The following is a 19820-nucleotide window of genomic DNA, read 5'->3' as shown; positions in this document are numbered from 1 at the left end:
GAATTAAATTAAATGCAAGTCTTTGTATAATTAGCTCTGGATACCCGCATTTAATTAAGTACCTGTGTTTGTACTCATATATAAATACACATACATTTACATATGTGTGTACATAAATGAATTTTCCCGAGGATCTGTGCCTCTCCTTTTCTCCCATCCAAATACTAACCAGATCTGACCCTGCTTAGCTTCGGAGATCAAACGAGATCAGGTGCGTTCAGGGTGGTATGGCCACAGATTCTCCTTTTCTCAAATTAAGAACTTTTGCTCTCTGGATTTATCTTGGCTTCCCTCTACTAGTTGAATAATTGTCAGCAAAAAAATTTTATATCTCCTAGTGTTCAAAAATCTATCCATATTTATAAAAGTAATTAGGAACTTGTATTGGGTAGAAAGAGGAAGAAGATGAAGGTTTTTCTGAAGACAATCTCTTGGTCCCTTTCTAATAAAAATCTGGTTCAATAATTCATCCTATTTCTTATTTTAGTAGCTTTGTTTTGCTTTGGATGAAGGCAAATAAAGTCACTGAGATTATTATATAGCTGTATATCTACTAAAATATTTAAGTCAATGGAAAATAATTGAAATAATTTAACACTTGAAAAAGTCATCCATGTTATTCTTTAGAAATGGATACACCTTTTCCCCCTCACCATTGGTACATGAATAGCCTCTGTAGAATAGAGACAACATTCATTAAACATTCTTATAAATGATTAAAATTGTGATTAATATTCAGCAATAACCAGATATAGCAATGATTACACTTTATATTCCTTGTCTTAGATGCTGACTCTATCAATGACCTTTGATAATAATATCATCTAGACATCTATATCCAAATATAATTGTAGACTGATACATTTTATTTACATTCTGTAATATTATTTGTGCAGACTCTTAAAATTGCAACAATACAAGTAGGGAATAATGACAAAAGGACCTGAAATATCTATTCCCTAAAATAACCAAATATATGAGGCCAAATTGCTCATTAGACCTGCTTAATCTAGCTAAAGTATTCTTCATAATAATATTGACTATTTATAGGCTATTTAGCACATGTCATATGCTCTTACACCATTAGAACATTGGAACAGCTCTGTGTAAGGTAGCTGGTTTCATTTTATTCATTTTCCTTAGGGGAGAAAAACTTAGTTAACATAGCATATTAGGTAGATGAGTGATTAAACAATGTATGTTGGACTTCAAGGCTCATGCTCACAAATATTGAGCCTTATTGGAGGATAGACTTCATATTTTGAAAGATGTACGTAAAAGAGTACTGGCCTGAGAGCCAACAGGCACCAGGGTTCTAGTCTTACTTATAGCCCCTAAGTAGTTGTGCAGCCTTGAACAGTCCTCTAGCTGATGCACAGTTTTTTCAAACTGAGCCTATTTGTTTTTACAATAATAATACCTACCTAATAGGATTTCCTGAAGATTAAATAAAATGTCACAGTGATTTTTAACATGTAGAACACTCTAATAACGTTACATATTTTTATTAGTGATATGCATATGAATACCAACATATTGAAATAAAGAATTTCACTTTCAGGGTAACTTCAACTACACTTGGCAAAACTATCCTTGGACAGTTAGTTACTAGGTTTTGTAATCCAAGTACGTAGGCATATTGTAAATACTGAAGTATTCTCTTTACAAACTTTAGCAGGGACTGGCAAATAAAAGATGCTGCATTCATGCCCCTGTCCAGCAAGAGATATGCTGACTCACTATGGCTCAGTTTTCATTGGTTTGTGAATTTCAGTTTTTTACCAAAATAAGTCCAATCCCTTTTCCAAGAATACCTCCAATATTACAATCTCTTTCTGAGTCCATAGTGACAACTTAATATGTCTTCTTCCGATCATTTAGAACTGATTTGTTTTACTTTATTCATATGTTATGTTCTGTTTTGCATTCATTTTGAACAAAAGTTAGTGACAATTTGCTTTTATAGTGATTCCCATTCTTTTTTAATATCCTGGGAGTAGTGGTACTTTCTTTACAGTAAAAATATGTAACACATTTGAACCTTTGCTTAACTAAATAAACGCTTTGATGGAAACTAAAATCTCTGAACAATGCCATGAGATGTTGGTATCATTAAAATTGCTTAGTTTCAACCTTAAACCATATTAAGAAAATCGTGTACATTGTGTGAAAATTGTGTGTAAACAATGTGAAAATGAGATATGGTTAGCAAAATAGAGTTTGGGATTAAGAAAACACTAAACAAATATTATTACAAAATAACCAGTATTAACAATATGATAATAGGCAATCAAATCCTTCTATTATGTAAATTATTACAAGTAGAATGAGGTAGAAAAGCATATAAAGCTCTTAAATCAGCCATTCAGCATTTTCTAGTTACAGGTTCAAACTGTACTGCTGTGAAGGTTCATAACAAAAACATCCATACGGTAATTTACACTATGCAATCTTTCTAAAAGAAGTACTGGAGATTATGAACAATTGATAGTCTGAATGGGTCTAGAAAAGATTTCACATGAACGGTTTAACTGCAAGATCACTGGCCAAGCAAGATGCAGAACTCTTTTGTCACTATATCAAGGGTTAGCTAATTTTTTCTACAAAGGGCCAAATAGTAACTATTTAAACTTTGGGCCATACAGTTTCTATTGCAAGTCAAGTATTCAAATCAGCCACTATAGCAGGAAAGTAGCCATGGACAATATGTAAACAAATGAGCATGGTTGTATTTCAATAAAACTTTATTTAGAAAACCAGACAATAGGTCAGATTTAGCCTGTGGGCCATAGTTCACCAACTCTAGCAGTAACTCTTAACAAGATTTACTGAGAATTTCAGGTATATTGTAAGCTATTGAGCCATATAGCAGACATTAATAAATTTATTTTTATCTTCATTTAACTTGTCTTTCTTCCTTCTGGTCTTATGCTTTCCAAATCTCCAGAACCACCCTTTGAAGATCTTACTATCAATAATAAAATATTTCAGTTTCAATCTTAATCACTGATGAACAAATACCTGAGATGTGTTCTAAACTGAGTGAAGGTGAGGGTGATTGAAAAGATTAAGGCCAAAAGATTCAGGTATATACACTTCCTGAAATATGGTATGGTAGTACTTCAATAACTATGAGCAAATATGTTATTTTTATATCATTTTTTTCATAGGAAAAATTATACCCCAATAGCTATCCTCCCTGCCCTTTTCATTGTATCTTCATCCTCTCCTTCTTCATTGCCTTTTCTTTGCCTTTAAGTGTGGCCAGATGTTACTTAGCCTAAAAGTAGCTTTCCAGTGTCTTCCTATTATCAAACTGCCCCTTGCCTGCTTTTCACCACACACTACTTTTTTTATACTTTTAAATTTTATTTTTTTAAATTGATGCATAATATACATATTTATGGAGTACATAGTGATGTTTTGATACATATAATGTATGGTTATCATATAAGAATAATTACCATATCCATCATCTGGAACATTTATCATTTCATGTTAGAAAATTTCAATATCCTTCTAGCTGGAAACTATATAATATGTTATTGATAACTACAGTCATCCTACAGTGGTGTAGAATGCTAGAACTTATTTCCCCTATCTAGCTGTAATTTTGTATCTTTTAACAAACCTCTCCCTACCACTTCCTTCCTCCTACGCTTCCCAGCCTCTAGTATCTTCTGTTCTACTTTTTGACTTCTATGAGATCAACTATTTTTAGCTTCCACATACGAGTGAGAACATGTGAGATTTAACTTTCTGTTCCTGTCTTATTTCACTTAACATTGTGTCCTCCAGTTCCATCCATGTTTCCATAAATGATAGGATTTCATTCTTCTTTATGAATGGATGGTGTATGTGTACCACATGTTCCTTATCCATTCATTTTGATTCTTGATTACCATTACATTCTGTTGACTCTGGCAGGCCCAGATGAGGGGCTAAATACCTCTATAATGTTTTTCCCAAATATTTGCCCTTCTTGCTTTTCATTCTCACTGCTTCATCCCTAGTTCAGGGCCTTGCCGCTATTATCACAGCATCCTTCTAATTTGTCTCTTCTTTTTTCAGGTCTTATAACTCCACTCATTAATCTTCACCTGCCACAGCCCAATTTATGTCAATAGCTTGATGAAAATTATTTTCTGACTCCTGTATAATAAAAATTAAGTTCAATCTATTTAGTATAACATTCAAAACTCTCCACAAATCTGGCTGCAACTTATCATTGCAGCTCTCTCTTTTATAATAACCATATAGGGGCAATGCACTCTAGATTATTCACTATTATAACAGAACAGTCTGCAACTGACCACTTCTGCAGCTTTTCTATCACTGCTCCCTTTACATAAATGATCTCTCTCTAAAATTATACCAATTTTTTATGGTCCAACATTTGACATTTTATTCAGAAGAAATCTCTCTCTCTCTTTCTCTCACTGTCTCTTGTATAAACTTATAGAGCTCTTTTTATTTCTTAATGAAGTCATCACATTTTACATGATGTTGCTTGTCTGAGTCCATGATGTTTTCCCTCATCTAGACTGTAAATATTCTGAAAATAAAGGTTGTCTCATTTGTTTTTTCCCCATGGATATTAACTATTATATTAATAGGAATTTGATAAATATTAGTTAAATTAATTAGAACAAATGTGCTTTCCAACTGTAAACTATTTATTCCTAGGAAGAATTGTCTGCAAAGGCTTGCATCAGCAGAAAGGGTGTGGGCAAACATGACTCATCAATTGGCTCACTCAAACCAACTACTAAGGCTATGGTGGGTTGCATGCTAGACTTCTTAAGGAATTAGTGAGAAAAAAGCAAAAAACACAATCTCTGACATTAGAAACCTACAATGTAAAAGGTAAAACAAGAATGTAAAATTTTTACAAATAGCCACTGATAACACTGTTGAATTTGCAACAAAAATTGAAGAAACATGGACTGAATTTTACCTTTATCTGGCCTTTCTCACATGGTTCACTGCACACAGATCTGATGATAGTGCTTTTCTTGGACCATACCTCATCATCATCCATTTTTAATTCTCCATTGTCCCAACTCCCAACATTGATGTAATCAAAATAATCTTTTCCCATTTCCTTGAAATTCATTATTTCATACCTTAGGAATAAGAAGATAGTAATTATTTAGCTAAGGATATAAATATTCAGCTATGAAAAGGCAATAGATTTTATTCCCCCAAATGTATCTACATTTCATATAAGTAACACTGGAATTTTCCATGAAAGTACACTTAGAATAACAAAAAACCTGTCTGTTTCACTTTCTCTTCAGAGACCATTTTTTTACTTTCAAGTTTACACCTGAAATAGAAAGTAATCCCATGTGAGAAGGTAACTTGACCTCAGCAGGATGAAAGACAGTTTTGAAATAACTTCAAGAAGTTAAACAAGTACTACTGGTAGGCTTCTAAAAAAGATAGGAAAAGGTTTTTGTCTCCATTTAAATAAAATAAAAGTTTCATTTGGTAACTGAGTGAGAAATTTGGTAAATTTTTAATCTTGTTTTCAGCCTTAGGGAATGTAGAGGTAATTTGGATAGGGCTTAATTTTCTCTTTCTTATTTCTCAATCAATGGCTAAAGTCAGGGTACAAAGGCAATTTTAAGAATGATATTTTAAAAAATGACTGAAAATAGATAGCTTCTAAAGCACCTCATGCAATTTAAAAACGCTGGAAGAGAGTAGTACCTTGCAAGTTCTCAGCCCTTATTAGCTATTATTCTTATTTGGAGTATGTGGATAGAAATGTAAAGAGGGAAAACTAATGTGGTTTTTTACAAACCTTTCATTATATGTAAGAATATTTCTGCAGAAACATTTCTGAAACAATTTTCTAATAGGAGGATACTAGAGGAGCAATACCATCACTGTGTCAGTTCCTACAGGTGTGTCTTAGGTACACATGTCTTCACATAGTATTCTATGCTTTTTACCCCCCAGGATTTATACTCCTGGTGTGTAGGCTCTTACATTAATGAATGCCTCTTCCAACCTTCTTTTGTAGCTATCTGGAATTTGATATGAATGGAAAACTTCCTAGTTTTTGGATTCAAGTAACCAGATTACTATACTCAAACCAATGCTCTGTACAGAATACTGAGAACAAACTTGACATCACTCTATAGACACCTACATTGTAAAATGATGTCATTCTGTTTTCACTTCCAATCACATTTTTTACTGTAGCCTTTTTCAGAATGTTAACCCATTCTTATATTTTGTTGGCTGCTCAGTAGCTTAAGGATTATCCTGATTTATAGTCAGTAACAATTTTGGATAACTGTCTAAACTGTACCTCTAAATCAAAAGTACCAAGTATTTATAGGATACTTTCCTTTCCACTCTGTCACAGTTATCCCATGGCTACTGAGCGTGCAATGAATTTGAGATATTAGAACACAGAGCACTGAAGTAAAAAGAACTCATATATTATGTCACTGGCTACTTCAAATATATGGGTTTTAAGTCTTCAAGAGGTGACTTTCTGTGAGCAAGTAACTTTTGAAGATGCTAGGATGAGAGAAAAAAAGAAATGTCAGTGTCAGGAGGCTTCTCTCTTTGCTGTTTGATTTGAAGAGATATGAGGGTTTCATTGCTCACTTAAAAATGAGCCGTCAACCCCATTTCTATGAATTTTTAACTCTGAAAAAGTCTAGTCCAAACTGTTAATTTCACAGATAATGGAATTGAAGCTTGGTGAGGTTAATTAGTATGACCAGATTGCAGAGTATGCAAATGTCAGAGCCAGGACCTAAACTAAGCCTTTGGATTTCAAGTCTGCTGTCCTTTCTTCTCCACTAGACTGGCCTAAATCTACTGAATAGAACTAAGGGATCATTTTTAATTGCTTAAATATTGTAAAAATTTGAACCATTTTGCATTTTAAGGCTCTTATCTCTATATCCCTGCCTCTTTTGTTTTATGTACAAGAAATGGTAAAAAGTGAAGGGATCCAGCTTTTGAAGAATAAACATGAAAACTCTATAGAGAATGGAAAATGTCATATTTGACAGGGAAATGGTTTCAAGAAAAGTTAAATCTCAATTTTGGTTCAACCAATAAACCTGTTATAACTGCATTAGAGACAATGAATCCTCCCTTTGGAATTAGCCTTTAGATTTCTGGCCATTGTTTCTTACCTACAAGACAAACACAAAGAAATATTATCACTCATGGCTATACCTGTGAAAATAGAACATTGCTCTAAAAATCTTCTGTAGCTGTACACTAAAAAAAATAGATAAGAATACTTCTCCACAGAAGAAGATTCTACATTTCTCTTGTGAATTGGTATGAGTTCTTTTAATTTTCAGAGATAGGATATAGATTTTATTCTCCACCAAAAGTGAAATAAAGTGCATCTTTCAAAAATGCCCTTATTTAAATTTTAGGTAAAAATTAATGCATATAATGGCTTTCTGCAATGTTTACATGTGATTTAGTCTAGAAGACTGTATTTTGTTTTCCAAAAAAGAGCAGTGCATAATTCAGTGTGCTCTTTGTTGTTGACAGCTTTAGTAAAGATCCAAGTTGTATATATTCACTGTCAGAAGCCAAGATTAGTGTGTCATTCCAGTCACATGGCTTGGCTATAAATCCTCCCAGCCCAGTTTCATTATTTTTTTCTTCTTTCCATCCCTGTTCCTCTTTTTCTCCTCTTCTCCCTCCATTCTCTTCCTCCTCCTCCTTCTCTTTCTTTCCCTTCCTTCCCTCCTCTCTTTCTCTCTCACTGTACCTCTTACTTTCTAAATCTGTTTTTGAAACTGCTTCCTTATCACAGTGTATCCCTATATGTAATCTGTCTTCTTTAATATCTCTTCCTTCTTTTCCCTTTCTCTCTGCCTATCCCCTTCTGTCTCGTCCTTAACTGGACACAATTTAGAGCTGAAATACCTGGGATAATTTTTAAAATGAATTTTATATATCCTTTAAAAACAAGGTAAAATATATTCCAACACCAACAACAAAAAGTTCTATTAAAGCACTTAAGAGAAACCAGAGAAAGGCAGGTTTCCGTTGAACGGAAATAAGGAAATTTCTAAATGGTTAGAACTCTGAAAATTAGAGCAGGCTTCTTCAGAAGATAGTGAGGTTCTCTTTACCCAAGGGGCTGAAGCAAGGCTGCATCAGAGGAACTGAAAAATCATTTGGGGAGGCGATTGTGGAGAGTATTCGATTTATATGGCTCCTAAGGCTATCTCAATCTATAATTCTGATGCTAAGTTACTGCTGTTTAAAAAATTGTGTAATTATTAAATATATGGTAAATTGGCTGTAATTCAGAATAATAGATACTCCCAGCCCTGGTCCATACAACAAAGCAATTGCAATGAGCTGTGTCATTGTAATTGAATTAAACAAATTAGAGAGAGACTACAGAGTTAGTTTGACCAAAAACATTAGTGATAACTAATAACAGAGCTCTTCCTATTATAGACACTGAACCATTTCAAATATAAGAAAAATTTTTAAAAATCTAAGGTAAATTTTCATTTGATGACTATGCCCGATAGTTGCATATTGTTCTTGCTCTGTTATTTAATTGACTATGTAGCCTTGGGTGTGTCTCTTTCTTTCTCTGAGACTCAGTTTTCTCCCCAGGGAAATTTGGACATTGAAAAAGATCATCTGTTTCTCTATGGTCCTTCTCTGAACAGGGCAATATATTAAGAATTCATGTGCAAACAAGGTCATTATCTGCAATTTCTATTGTTCTACTCTCATATTTTTCATTTGTCCCATTTATTTTTACTCCTTTTCCTGCCTTCTTTTGGGTTAATCAATCTTCCTTTCTTGCTTGCTTGCTTGCTGTCTTGTACCCCCGTATTGGCTTTCTTTTTCCTTTTTTTTTTTAATTTCAAAGTATTAAGGGGGTACAAATGTTTTTGGTTACATGGATTGCTTTTGTAATGCTTGAGTCACAGCTATCAGTGTGCCCATCACCCATTTTACCCATTAGGTAGGTTTTTGCCCCTCTACTCCTCCTGTCTCCCCCTTGCTTGATGTCCACTAAATTTTATATTCCTCTGTGCATATGTGTGCACGTTGGTTAGTTCCAGTTTAATAGCTAGTACATGTGGTGTTTTTTTTTTTTCATTCTTCAGATACTTCACTTAGGATAGTGGTCTCCAGTTCCATCCAAATTATTGTAAAAGGTATTATTTCATCCTTTTTTATGGCTGAGTAATACTCTGTATACATTTTCCACATTTTGTTAAGCCATTCATGAATTGATGGGCAATGTATTGATTCCACATCTTTGCAATTGTGAATTGTGCTGCTACAAACATTCTAGTGCAGGTGTATTTTTGATAAAAGGACTTCATTTCTTTTGGGTATATATCCAGTAGTGTGATTGCTGAATTGAATGGTAGGCCCACTTTTAGTTTTCTGAGAAATCTCCATACTATTTTCCATAGAGGTTATACTAATTTGCAGTCCCACCAACAGTGTATAAGTATTCTTTTCTCTCTGCATCCACACCAACATTTGTTGTTTTTGGACTTTTTAATAAAAGCCCTCATAATAGGGGTAAGGTGATAACTCATTGTGGCTTTATGTTGCATTTCCCTGATGATTAGTGACATTGAACATTTCTAATATGTTTAATGGCCATTTGTCTATCTTCTTTTGAAAAGCTTCTGCTCATATCTTTTGCCAACTTTTTAATAGGGTTGTTTGTTTTTTACTGGCTGATTTGCTTGAGTTCTTTGTAGATTCTGGATATTAGCCCTTTATCAGATGTATGGCCTGTGAATATTTTCTCCCATTCTGTAGGTTATCTATTTGCTCTGTTGATTATATCCTTAGCTATGCAGAGTTTTTTAGTTTAATCAATCCAATTTATTTATTTTTGTTGTTGCTGTGATTGCCATTAAGGTTTTAGTCATAATTCTTTGCCTAGGCCAATATCTAGAAGAGTTTTTCCTATAGTTTCCTCTAGAATTCTTATGGTTTCGTGCCTTATATTTAAGGCTTTTACCCCTTTTGAATTAATTTTTCTGAGTGGTGAGAGATAGGGATTCTGTTTCATTCTTCTGCATGTGGCTATGCAGTTTTCTCAGCAACATTTACTGAATAGGGTTTCATTTCCCCAGGATGTGTTATTGTCTGCTTTGTCAAAGATCAGTTGGCTGTAGGTAGATGGTTTTATGTCTGGGTTCTGTATTTGTTCCATTGGTCTATGTCTCTATTTTTCCACCATCCCATGTTGTTTTGGTTACTATAGACATGCAGTGTAGTTTGAAGTCTGGTAATATGATGCCTCCAGATTTATTCTTTTGCTTAAGATTGCTTTAGCTACTCAGGCTTCTTTCTGGTTCCAAATGAAGCACAGGATTAATTTTTCTAGATCTGTGAAATATGACGTTGCTATTTTAATGGGGATTGCATTGCATTCATAAATCACTTCAGGTAATATGGACATTTTAACAATGTTGATTGTACTGAGCCATGAGCAATGTAGGTTTTTCCATTTGTTCGTGTCCTCTGTGAATTCTTTCCCCAGTGTTTCATAGTTCTCCTTTTAGAGATCTTTGGCCTCCTCAGTTAAGTATATTCCTAGGTATTTTATTTTCTTTGTAGCTATTTTGCATGGTACTGAGTCTTTGATTTGACTCCAGTTTGACCGTTATTTGTATATGAAAATGATACTGATTTATGTATCTTGATTTTGTAACCTGATACTGCTGAATTCATTTATCAGCTCCAAGAGTCTCTTTGTGGAGACTTTGGGGTTTTCTAGATACAATGTCATATCATCAGAAAAAAGTGATCAATTTGATCTCCTCTTTCCCTATTTGCATATGATTTATTTATTTTTCTTGCCTCATTGCTCTAGCTAGTACTTCCATCACTATGTTGAATAGAAGTTGTGATAGTGGGCACCCTTATCTTGTTCTAGTTCAAGAAATCTAATGATTTCAATGTGTCTCCATTCAGCATGATGTTGGCTGTGGGTTTGTCATATATAGCTTTTTATAATTTTGAGATATGTTTCTTCTATGCCTAGTTTGTAGAGGGTTTTTATCATGAAAGATTGCTGGATTTTGTCAAAAGATTTTTCTGCATGTTTTGAGATGATCATATGGTCTTTGTTTTTGCTTTTATTTATGCAGTGAATTACATTTATTGCTTTACATATGTTGAACCATTTTTTCCTTCCTGGGATGAAGCCCACTTGGTCCTGGCGGATTATTTTTTGTGACGTTCTGTTGAATTCAGTTTCCTAGTATTTTATTGAGGATTTTTGCACCTATATTCATAAGCAATACTGGTCTGTATTTTTCTTTTTTAGTTGTGTCCTTTCCTGGCTTTGGTATCAAGCTGATACTGGTTTCATAGAATGAATTGGGGAGAATTCCTTCCCTCTTGATGTTATGGAATGATTTCCTTAGTACATTATCAGCTCTTTTTTGTACATCTGGCAGAATTGAGCTGTGAATCCATCTGGTCTGGGGCTTGTTTTGGGGGGAGGTTTTTTATTACTGATTCGATTTCACTGTTCTTTATTGGTCTGTCCAGGGCTTCTGTTTCTTCCCGGTTGAGTTTTGGGAGGTTGTGTGTTTCCAGGACCTTTTCCATTTCCACTATGTTCTCTAGTTTATGCACATGGAGATTTATGTAATATTCCTGGATGATATTTTGTATGTCTGCTGTATCAGCTGTAATGTCACCTTTTTCATTTCTAATTAAGCTTATTTGTGTCCTTTCTCTTCTCTTCCTGGTTAATATAACATGAGGTCTGTCAATTTTCTTTATCTTTTCAAAGAACCAACTTTTTGTTTCATTGATCTTCTGTATTTTTTTTACAATTCATTTAGTTCTGCTCTGACCTTTATTATTTGTTTTTTTCTGCTGCCTTTGGGTTTGGTTTGCTCTTCCTTTTCTAGTTTCCTGAGATATGAAATTATGTTGTTAATTTGTGATCTTTCTGTCTTTTTGATGTAGGCATTTAAAACTATGAATTTTCCCCTGAGAAATGCTTTTGCTGAGTCCCATAGATTTTGATAGCTTGTTTCCCCTTTTTTGTTAAGTTGAAAGAATCTTTTGATTACCATCTTAATTTCATTATTGATCCAATATAATTTAGCAGCAGGTGGTTTAATTTCCATGACTTCGTGCAAGTTTCAGTGTTTCTCTCGTGATTGATTTCTAGTTTTATTCCACTATGGTCTGAGAAGATACATCATATGATTTTGATTTTTTTGAATTTCTTGAGACCTGTTTTGTGGCCTAAGATATGATCCATCTTGGAGAATGTCCCGTGTGCTGCTGAGAAAAATGTATATTGATTAGTTTTTGTGTAGAATGTTCTGAAAATGTCTGTTAGGTCCATTTGATGTAAAGTCTTGTTTAGGTCCAGCATTTCTTTGTTTGCTTTCTGCTTTGATGATTTGTTGAGCTCTGACAGTGGAATGTTGAAGTCCCCAGCAATTACGATGCTGCTATTTATTTCTTTGCTTAGCTGTAGTAAAATTTGCTTTATATACCTGGGAGCTGCTATGTTAGGTGCATATATATTTAGGATTGTTATATCTTGTTGTTGAATTTCTCCCTTTACTCTTATATAATGACCTTCTTTGTCTTTCTTTACCTTTGTTAATTTAAAGTAAATTTTATCTGATAAGAGAATGGCTACACCTGCTCTCTCTTTACTTTCTATTTTATCCTTTCTTATGCTGTCTAACTCTTCAGTGAGTTTTACATTAATTTCCTGAAATTTTTTTGGCTTCTCTTTGTTGGTTTTCAACTTTCTCTTCAATTCCATTTATCTTATTTGCCATGCATATTCTAAATTCCATTTTTGTAATTTCAGCAATTTCCTTGTGGATGGAGTCCACTACTGTACCTTGAGTGTTATCCCTTCTGGGTGTCAAACTATTTGTTTTTTTCATGTTACCAGGGTTATTTTGCTGTTTTTTCCTCATCTCGTTCCTCTTCTCTTAGTTGTGGTTTAATAGCATTGCAGGGCACTTATTATCCTTTACTAGGAACTTTCCTGTTTAGTTAGGTGAAGGAGAGGACCCTAGATGGAGCGTTCGTGACCTACTCTGGAGTGTTGACCTGTCAGTGGAGGGGAAGGTGGAGTGAGAGCCTATAGAACAGCTGTTCTGTTTTGACCCATTCCCCTATGATTGCCTCAGTTCAAGTCAGGGCTGGATGATCTTCATGTGGAGTAGAGGGTTGTTCCCCATCTCACTGTTGGGAGTTCATGTTGGGGGCTGAATATGATCCTCTCCACTGTGGATGTTGTTTTGGGGAATATCTCTGGCTGGGGTCACTCATTGGAGGTGACAATGACAGCTGGGTGAGTCTATTTAGCCAGTGCTCATGGATGACTGGACTGTGGGCATTTGCATGAACCAGGTCCAAGATTAATGTCTGCTCAGGGTTAGGGGGCCCTAGGTGAAGTGTTGGCCCTTGAGGAGGTTCCACTGGCCCAGTGGCAATGTTGCAGACTTAAGTGTAGTGTCTTGGGGCCTAGGCTTAACTCTGGAATCTCAGGGGTAGTATCACAGGCCTGGTGGGGGCCCTGGACAGAGCTTGGGGCTCAGGCTCAGCAAGAGTTTCAGAGTTAATCTGAGGATTATGGGGGCAGAGACACACCAATGGAAGGCTACTCCACCAGTGGGAAGACTGCTAGTGCCCAGTTGCACAGACAGGGGTTTGTCTCAGTGGGCCAGCGACTGTGGAGGTGGGCTGGAGTTGCTGGTTGGCCAAGGTTCTCCTCTGCCACCTAGGTCCTGCTGAGACAGTCACCCAAGGCTTCCTAGATCCCATGTATGGGGAAAGGGGTGCTTGGCCCACAGTCTCAGGGCACAGTATGGGAAGCGTCTGTTCTGTCTGCTCTCTCCCTGGCCTGGTGGGGGTGATGCAAAGGCTACTGCTGGAATGCTAAGTCCTAAGCAGAGCTGGCACCAGAGTGATCAGAATGGTGTTAGCTACAGAAACCAAGGATTGGCAGTCACTTGATCTTTGTTGCACCTGCTCTCTGGTACAATGTGTCTGCACAGACTCTGAGCAGCCCCCCAAGCAGCCCAGAGGTCTGCAGCAGAGGAAGGGAGACCCCTCACAGCTTGAGCCACCTGCAACTTTTATTCCTCTCCTACAAAGTGATGCCCCCTTGGGCTGCTCCTATTCTGCTCTCTTCCCCTCCCCCCCCAGCTGTGCTAATCTCTGAGAAGGTGGGTGGTGCTTGTAAGAATTGGCAACACCCCATGTGATTGAGTCAGTAGATGCTACAATGGTCTGTACAGTTGCTCTCCTCATCAGAAGTTGGTGCTTGCAGGGAAGAGCCAACTGCAGAGCTATTCTTTGATGTCTGTAATGGGCTCTAACCCATAAGAAGAAGCACTTGAATGCCTCAGGCAGTGGACTTGGCCCTGGAGTTCAGGAGATTGCTTGTTCTCCACTACAGCAGAGGTGGGTGGAAGAGCCAGGCTGGGTGGGTCTAGGTCAGGCCAGTCTGCCTTCAGGCTCCACAGAAGTAAGCCCTGGAACTGTCTTAGCAAGGATCAAGGGTCAGCTCCCATGCCCTGGGGGAAGGATGCTGGGAAGCCGGCTGAAGTGGCCCCATCAAACTGGAAACTCTGGTCATGGGGAAGGGGCCATCTGAATTCACCAACTGGCTTTTGAGAGTGACTTTTGCCTCCCCTGCTCCACCTGTGGACCCACCGCAGTCCAAATGTGCAGTTTTCCTGCAGGAGGATGGTTGCTCCTCCAGTTTGCTGTGACTTGGACCCACAGTGCACTCTTTTGTCTGTTCTGCCCATGTGGGCCCCTCTGCCTCTTGAGTTTAGTTCTCAGTTTTCCCCTCTGTGCTCCCAAGCAACCCAGTAGAGTCCTGGGGGTACGTGATCCAGACCGTGTGCTTGTCTCCTTAGTGGGCATCTCTGGGAGTGTCAGCAGGCAGGGAACTCCCAGACTGAGCACCTCTAGGTCCACTGCAAGGTCCTCAAGGGGAAAGGTGTGGGCCCCTCTCTGTGTGGAAACCTCAGACTGTAGGGCACACCAGCATAGTGCAGGGGGCTGCTTTTGAATGTCTCAGTTCAATAGCTCCCCTGGGCTGCAGCAGGCAGGGGAGGAATGAGGAAGGAAAAACATCTGAATGGAAGACAGCTGGAACTCCAGTTCTTCCTGTCTCTCTCTCTCTGGAAGGAAGCCCACACGGAATGTCCAAACTCTGGGATCACACAAGTTCTCCAGGTCTCACCACAATCTGGGCAGGAGTTGGGAACTGTCTGTGTGGGAACAGGTGATGTGAAAACTGAAGGGCTGGAGCTCCCTAGGGCAGAGAAAGGGGTGGTATGGGTGGAGAAGCAGTATGGCGTCCTCCCTCTTGGCTTGTGGCTGTGGCCATGGGGGCCAATTCCCAAGGGGCTGGAGGCCCAGTGCTTTATTTTCAAGAGGGTCCCATTTCCATGGTTGTAGCAGCACTGGGGCTTGTGAGGGTGCAAAATCCCCCGAGCTGCTCAGCAGCCCACCGACTACCAGAGGTGTGTAAAAAGAAGAAATGAAACCCCCACCTACCACCTTTACTGGGCTCCGAGCTCCTCCTGGCTTGATCTCTGCCCCTTCTATTAGCTTTTTAACTATCCCCTTTTGTTTTAAAATTTTAGTGGTTGTTCAAGGCATTATAATATGCATTGTTACCTTATTCTACTTAAAATGAATGAGTCACTTAACATAAAATATGAGAAACTTGTCCCTGAATAATTTCATACCCCTTACCTTTATGCTATTATTTTCAAATATTTTATACCCACATACTTATAAACCTCACAAGCCCCACAATATAACATTTTAATTTTTGTTTCAAGCAGTCAGTTGTACTCAGTCTGACATTAGCTCCATGTTTCCTCTGGCCAATTATGGTCAACCCAGGCCTCTTAAATCTCAGTTCTCGATGGAGTCTCTAAACCAGAGGGCAGCAAACTTTTTCTGTTAGGGGCTATAGAGTAAATGTTTTAGGCTTTGATATGTACTCCAATAGTCAACTCTGCCATTGAGGGGAAAAGCATCCTTAGCACCTAAATAAATGTGTGACTGTGTTCCAAAAAACCCTACTTACAAGACAGGCAGCAGACTCAATTTGGCCTACAGAGTACAGTTTGCCAACCCATGATCTAGATCACAGATGGTAAATAGTAAAGGTCCATTTTTCTTTTCTATAATTCTGACATCTTTAGAGCTCTGAAAACCATATATTTTTTTTCATAACTCACTTGGCAGCAAACCATGATCCTGTCTGAACTTATCTAGTGACAAAACATGACCTGAACTATCATGAGGCTATTTATAGTCTATTTATCACAATTAGTGTGAATATTCATATGTTTTGCTGCCGAAATATTAATATGTTGATTAAGAAGTGCTGCTTCTATACATTGTATCAGGAGCATTATAGGACTGTATAAGCTTTTTTAAATTAAAAAATTCTGGATTCTGTAACGCCTGGCACTACAGTTTTCATTAAAGAATTGTGAATTAATAGTAGTCTAATCAGATGAGAAGTTTAAAACAATGATTAAAATGTCCTCTCCAATGATCTGCGAGTGCATGTGCCAAAATAAGTTGCCATCTCTCAGATTCCTCTGTTTAGGATCTTCCTATTGTAACTCTGGAATTTTAGGAGAATCCCTAATCACCACAGGCTCCTCTGGTTCCTCACCCAGCTGAGAATGTCTTTGATCCAGCAGAGCAGTAACTTTCATTCCGCAAACATAACAACCTAATGCCTACAAATAAATTTCTTCAGAAAATAGTGTTTTGATTTTTTTTTTAATTTTGATCCCAGTGGATTAATTGACAGACTGTTGTATAAGTTTAGGAGTTGAAGCCCAGGATACTGAGTTAGAATCTGTCATTTAACCTTGTGAGCCTCAGTTTCTTAATCAAGAAAAAAAGTTATAACATTATGTACCTAATAGAATTAAAAAGTAGAGTGTTTAGCTTAGTGTTTGGCTCAGAACACACACTCAAGGAATGTAAGTTAAATTTTTTGGTAAATATTACTGGATGAGTTGGAAAAACAAAAAGTTGCAAATCTTTTCCTGAGTCTGGCCCATGTCCTCAGAGGCCAACTCTGATAATTTATTAATTGGTTAATGTAATACCCAAACTTAGCAGTGCCTGGATAGACCTAACAACCATGTATCGTCAGAAATTGTTTGCAAAATTTTATGTGTACTGGTCTTGGAAGAATATCTATGAATTGTATCTGGGGATTCATGTTCCCAAAAGGTTAAGAATTAATAACCTGAAAGTAACCCATTACAGCATATTTGGAGGATTATGAATGAGGCAGCAATGTTCTGCCTGATTAATGAAGGTTTCCCACTGGAATACAGCTGGGCCAACTGAGACATTTTCTCATTCTCTGGTTCGTGGAATGGCTTGGATACATGGCTTAAAAACTCCTGAATTGGTGGAGCTCCAGTCACCAAAGCCTATCATCAAGTCCCAAGCTGATGTCAGTGTTCCAGAGATGCACACGGGAATAATAAATCCATGTACAGATATCATAGCCTAGGCCTTGACCTGATCCTAAAGACTGAGCTCATTGGTCAACCTCCCCTAAGAATATTTACAACAAATGTGAAGTTTTCTTTGGCCCTGAGAAAATGCTTCTATTTTTTTTTCCTTCATGGATAGGCTGAACAGCCAAAAAGTGAAAAATGACGTGAAAAGTCAGCTTATTTTGGCGAACAGCTTGACTAAAACAATACTCTTCAAGTCTCTAGAATACAGAAAATCTCTAGGTTTTAGCTTGGCTGTATGACCTCAAAATAGCTATCACTTAGAATTCCAGCATATGGGATAGTAATAGCTGCATCTGGGACAAGCTCCATCTCATCTCAGAATATAGAAATATGCTAAACCAACGTTGCTGTGAGAATGTGTGGGTACATGGGGTGTGAGTTGTGGAAGGACCCGTGAGACCTTCTCTTGGAAGGGTCAGCTGCAAACAGTGTATCTCCAAGCATAGCTGTTAAGTATAAGCTGTTGCTGGAAGAGCACGCGGGGTTTTGCAGTAGGTGACCAAAAGACTCTGATCGCTCTGTTGCAAACAAGAGTGAAGACCCAGCCCTGCTACAACTCAGAATATCATTTCAATGACATTATCCCTCACAGATAAAAAGTCTCCTATGTGGAGTCACCTAAGAATTTGAAGTAGGAAATAGATGTGAATTCTGCTAAGTTCTGGGTATGTAGTTATTTCTCTGGAGGCTGACATAATTATAAGTTCATATTTCTCAGGCTCCTCTTTATAAAAATACTGAAAGGTGAAATTTCAGAGAAAAGGGTAATTTAGTCCTCAAAGAGCAAGAAAGTGCTCCAGCTGGAGAATAATAAAATATGACTTTATAACTCACTGTAGGTACAGCAAACACTATAATAGTACGTCACACCTATTTCTGGATCACCAGAAGTTGAATTGTTCTTGCTTCAGAATAGTTCTATGCCCCAAGACGATAACAAAGTACAGAGAAGAACATGCAACCATGTTCAGAAAAATCACAGAGATGGCCTTTGTTTATCTATGATAATGTGAGGCTCCTGCCTCTGAGTTTAGGTCTCTGACATGTGACAATGATGTCAAAAGCACATTTTGGACATCAGCATCAATGCTTTTCCCTGGCCACAGGAAGTGGGGCTTTGCCTCTCTTTCTTTGCTCACTTTAGGATGTCAGGGCTAGCCAAACACGGCCAGAAAGCCTAGGTAACCACAAAGGAGAGAAACAGACATCTAAGGATCAAGAGTCGGCTATTGTTCAGGTTCTATTATCTAGAAGAGAATTGTAACAATACCTTCCTGGAGAGTCTCCATTCTCATCGAATAGGATCATATCTCCAGAAACTCCAGTAAAATTGGTTTTCATCAGGGAGTCCAAAAGTTTCCGTCCATCAATTGGCTTCATTGCATCACAAAGTCCTGCGTAGCCTGGGCAGAGGGACATCTGCATGTTGTGGAGCCCATAGGCCATGGAATAGATTGCGTTGATCACAAATCCCATTTTGGAATCTTGAACATGGTGTGTTCTCAGAGTTAGAGAACCTGTTGGGAAACAAATCAGGGATTAACTTTGAAATTTAATTTACTATAGCCACATCCATGGATCCTGAATAATTAGAGAATGAACCAAAACAATTTTATCAGAATTAGAGCCAGAGGCAATACTAAGAAATAGGTGCCAACGTAGTGTGCCTAATAATTGTTTTTCTTCCAAAACCCTGATGGAAGATCTGAATCGCCAACAGTAGCAAGATTCACTTCCTTCAGTAACAAAACTCTGGGTATGAATTCAGGATAGCACTATATTTCTGTACCACAAAATTTATATAAGGGCAGATGAATTTTCCTAGTGTCATCTGCGATAATATACCTTTTTGGTTCAGAAATCCTCAACAAATCTCCAGTTTCCAAACTATTAAGTCCTCCTAGCTAAGCAAACTGTATCCTCTGCAATCTGGCATCAATTTACCTATTTAGATTTATCACTCACCACTTCTAATCTCAAAGTATATGCTCTCCATAAACTGGCCTATTTTGAAGGTATGAATTATAACATTTAAACTCCATTAATGAATTAGTTAATTAATTCAATAAACATTAGAGTCAGAGTATACATAAAGCTATGTGATGGATCATCTAGGGAAAAAACAAAGATGAATTGGACATGGATTTTGCACTTAAGAAAGTTGTCTAATAACAGAGATAAATTATGTAAGTACAGTGGAAGGTAGAAAGTGATAAATCTGTAACACATGTGGAGGGAAAATCTATAAAG

General features: G+C 37.3%; 1 protein-coding gene and 1 long non-coding RNA gene across 9 annotated transcripts in view; one reads left to right on the top strand and one right to left on the bottom strand.

The window, feature by feature from the left end:
- GRM5 (glutamate metabotropic receptor 5) overlaps window positions 1–19820 on the bottom strand; it is a 472602-nt gene that overhangs the window by 79882 nt on the left and 372900 nt on the right. For all 8 annotated transcript variants that reach the window (XM_045557157.1, XM_045557159.1, XM_045557158.1 and 5 more), the window contains 2 exons: window positions 18841–19087; window positions 4958–5126 (listed from right to left, as the gene is read on the bottom strand). In XM_045557157.1, coding sequence (XP_045413113.1) covers window positions 4958–5126; window positions 18841–19087 — 416 coding nt within the window. The remainder of the gene's footprint in view (window positions 1–4957; window positions 5127–18840; window positions 19088–19820) is intronic.
- LOC123642240 overlaps window positions 1–19820 on the top strand; it is a 192582-nt gene that overhangs the window by 75863 nt on the left and 96899 nt on the right. The window lies entirely within an intron of this gene.

The sequence above is a fragment of the Lemur catta genome, chromosome 7 (genome assembly GCF_020740605.2).
Source record: "Lemur catta isolate mLemCat1 chromosome 7, mLemCat1.pri, whole genome shotgun sequence".
Taxonomy (NCBI): domain Eukaryota; kingdom Metazoa; phylum Chordata; class Mammalia; order Primates; family Lemuridae; genus Lemur; species Lemur catta.
This window is presented reverse-complemented; position numbering and strand designations above follow the sequence as displayed.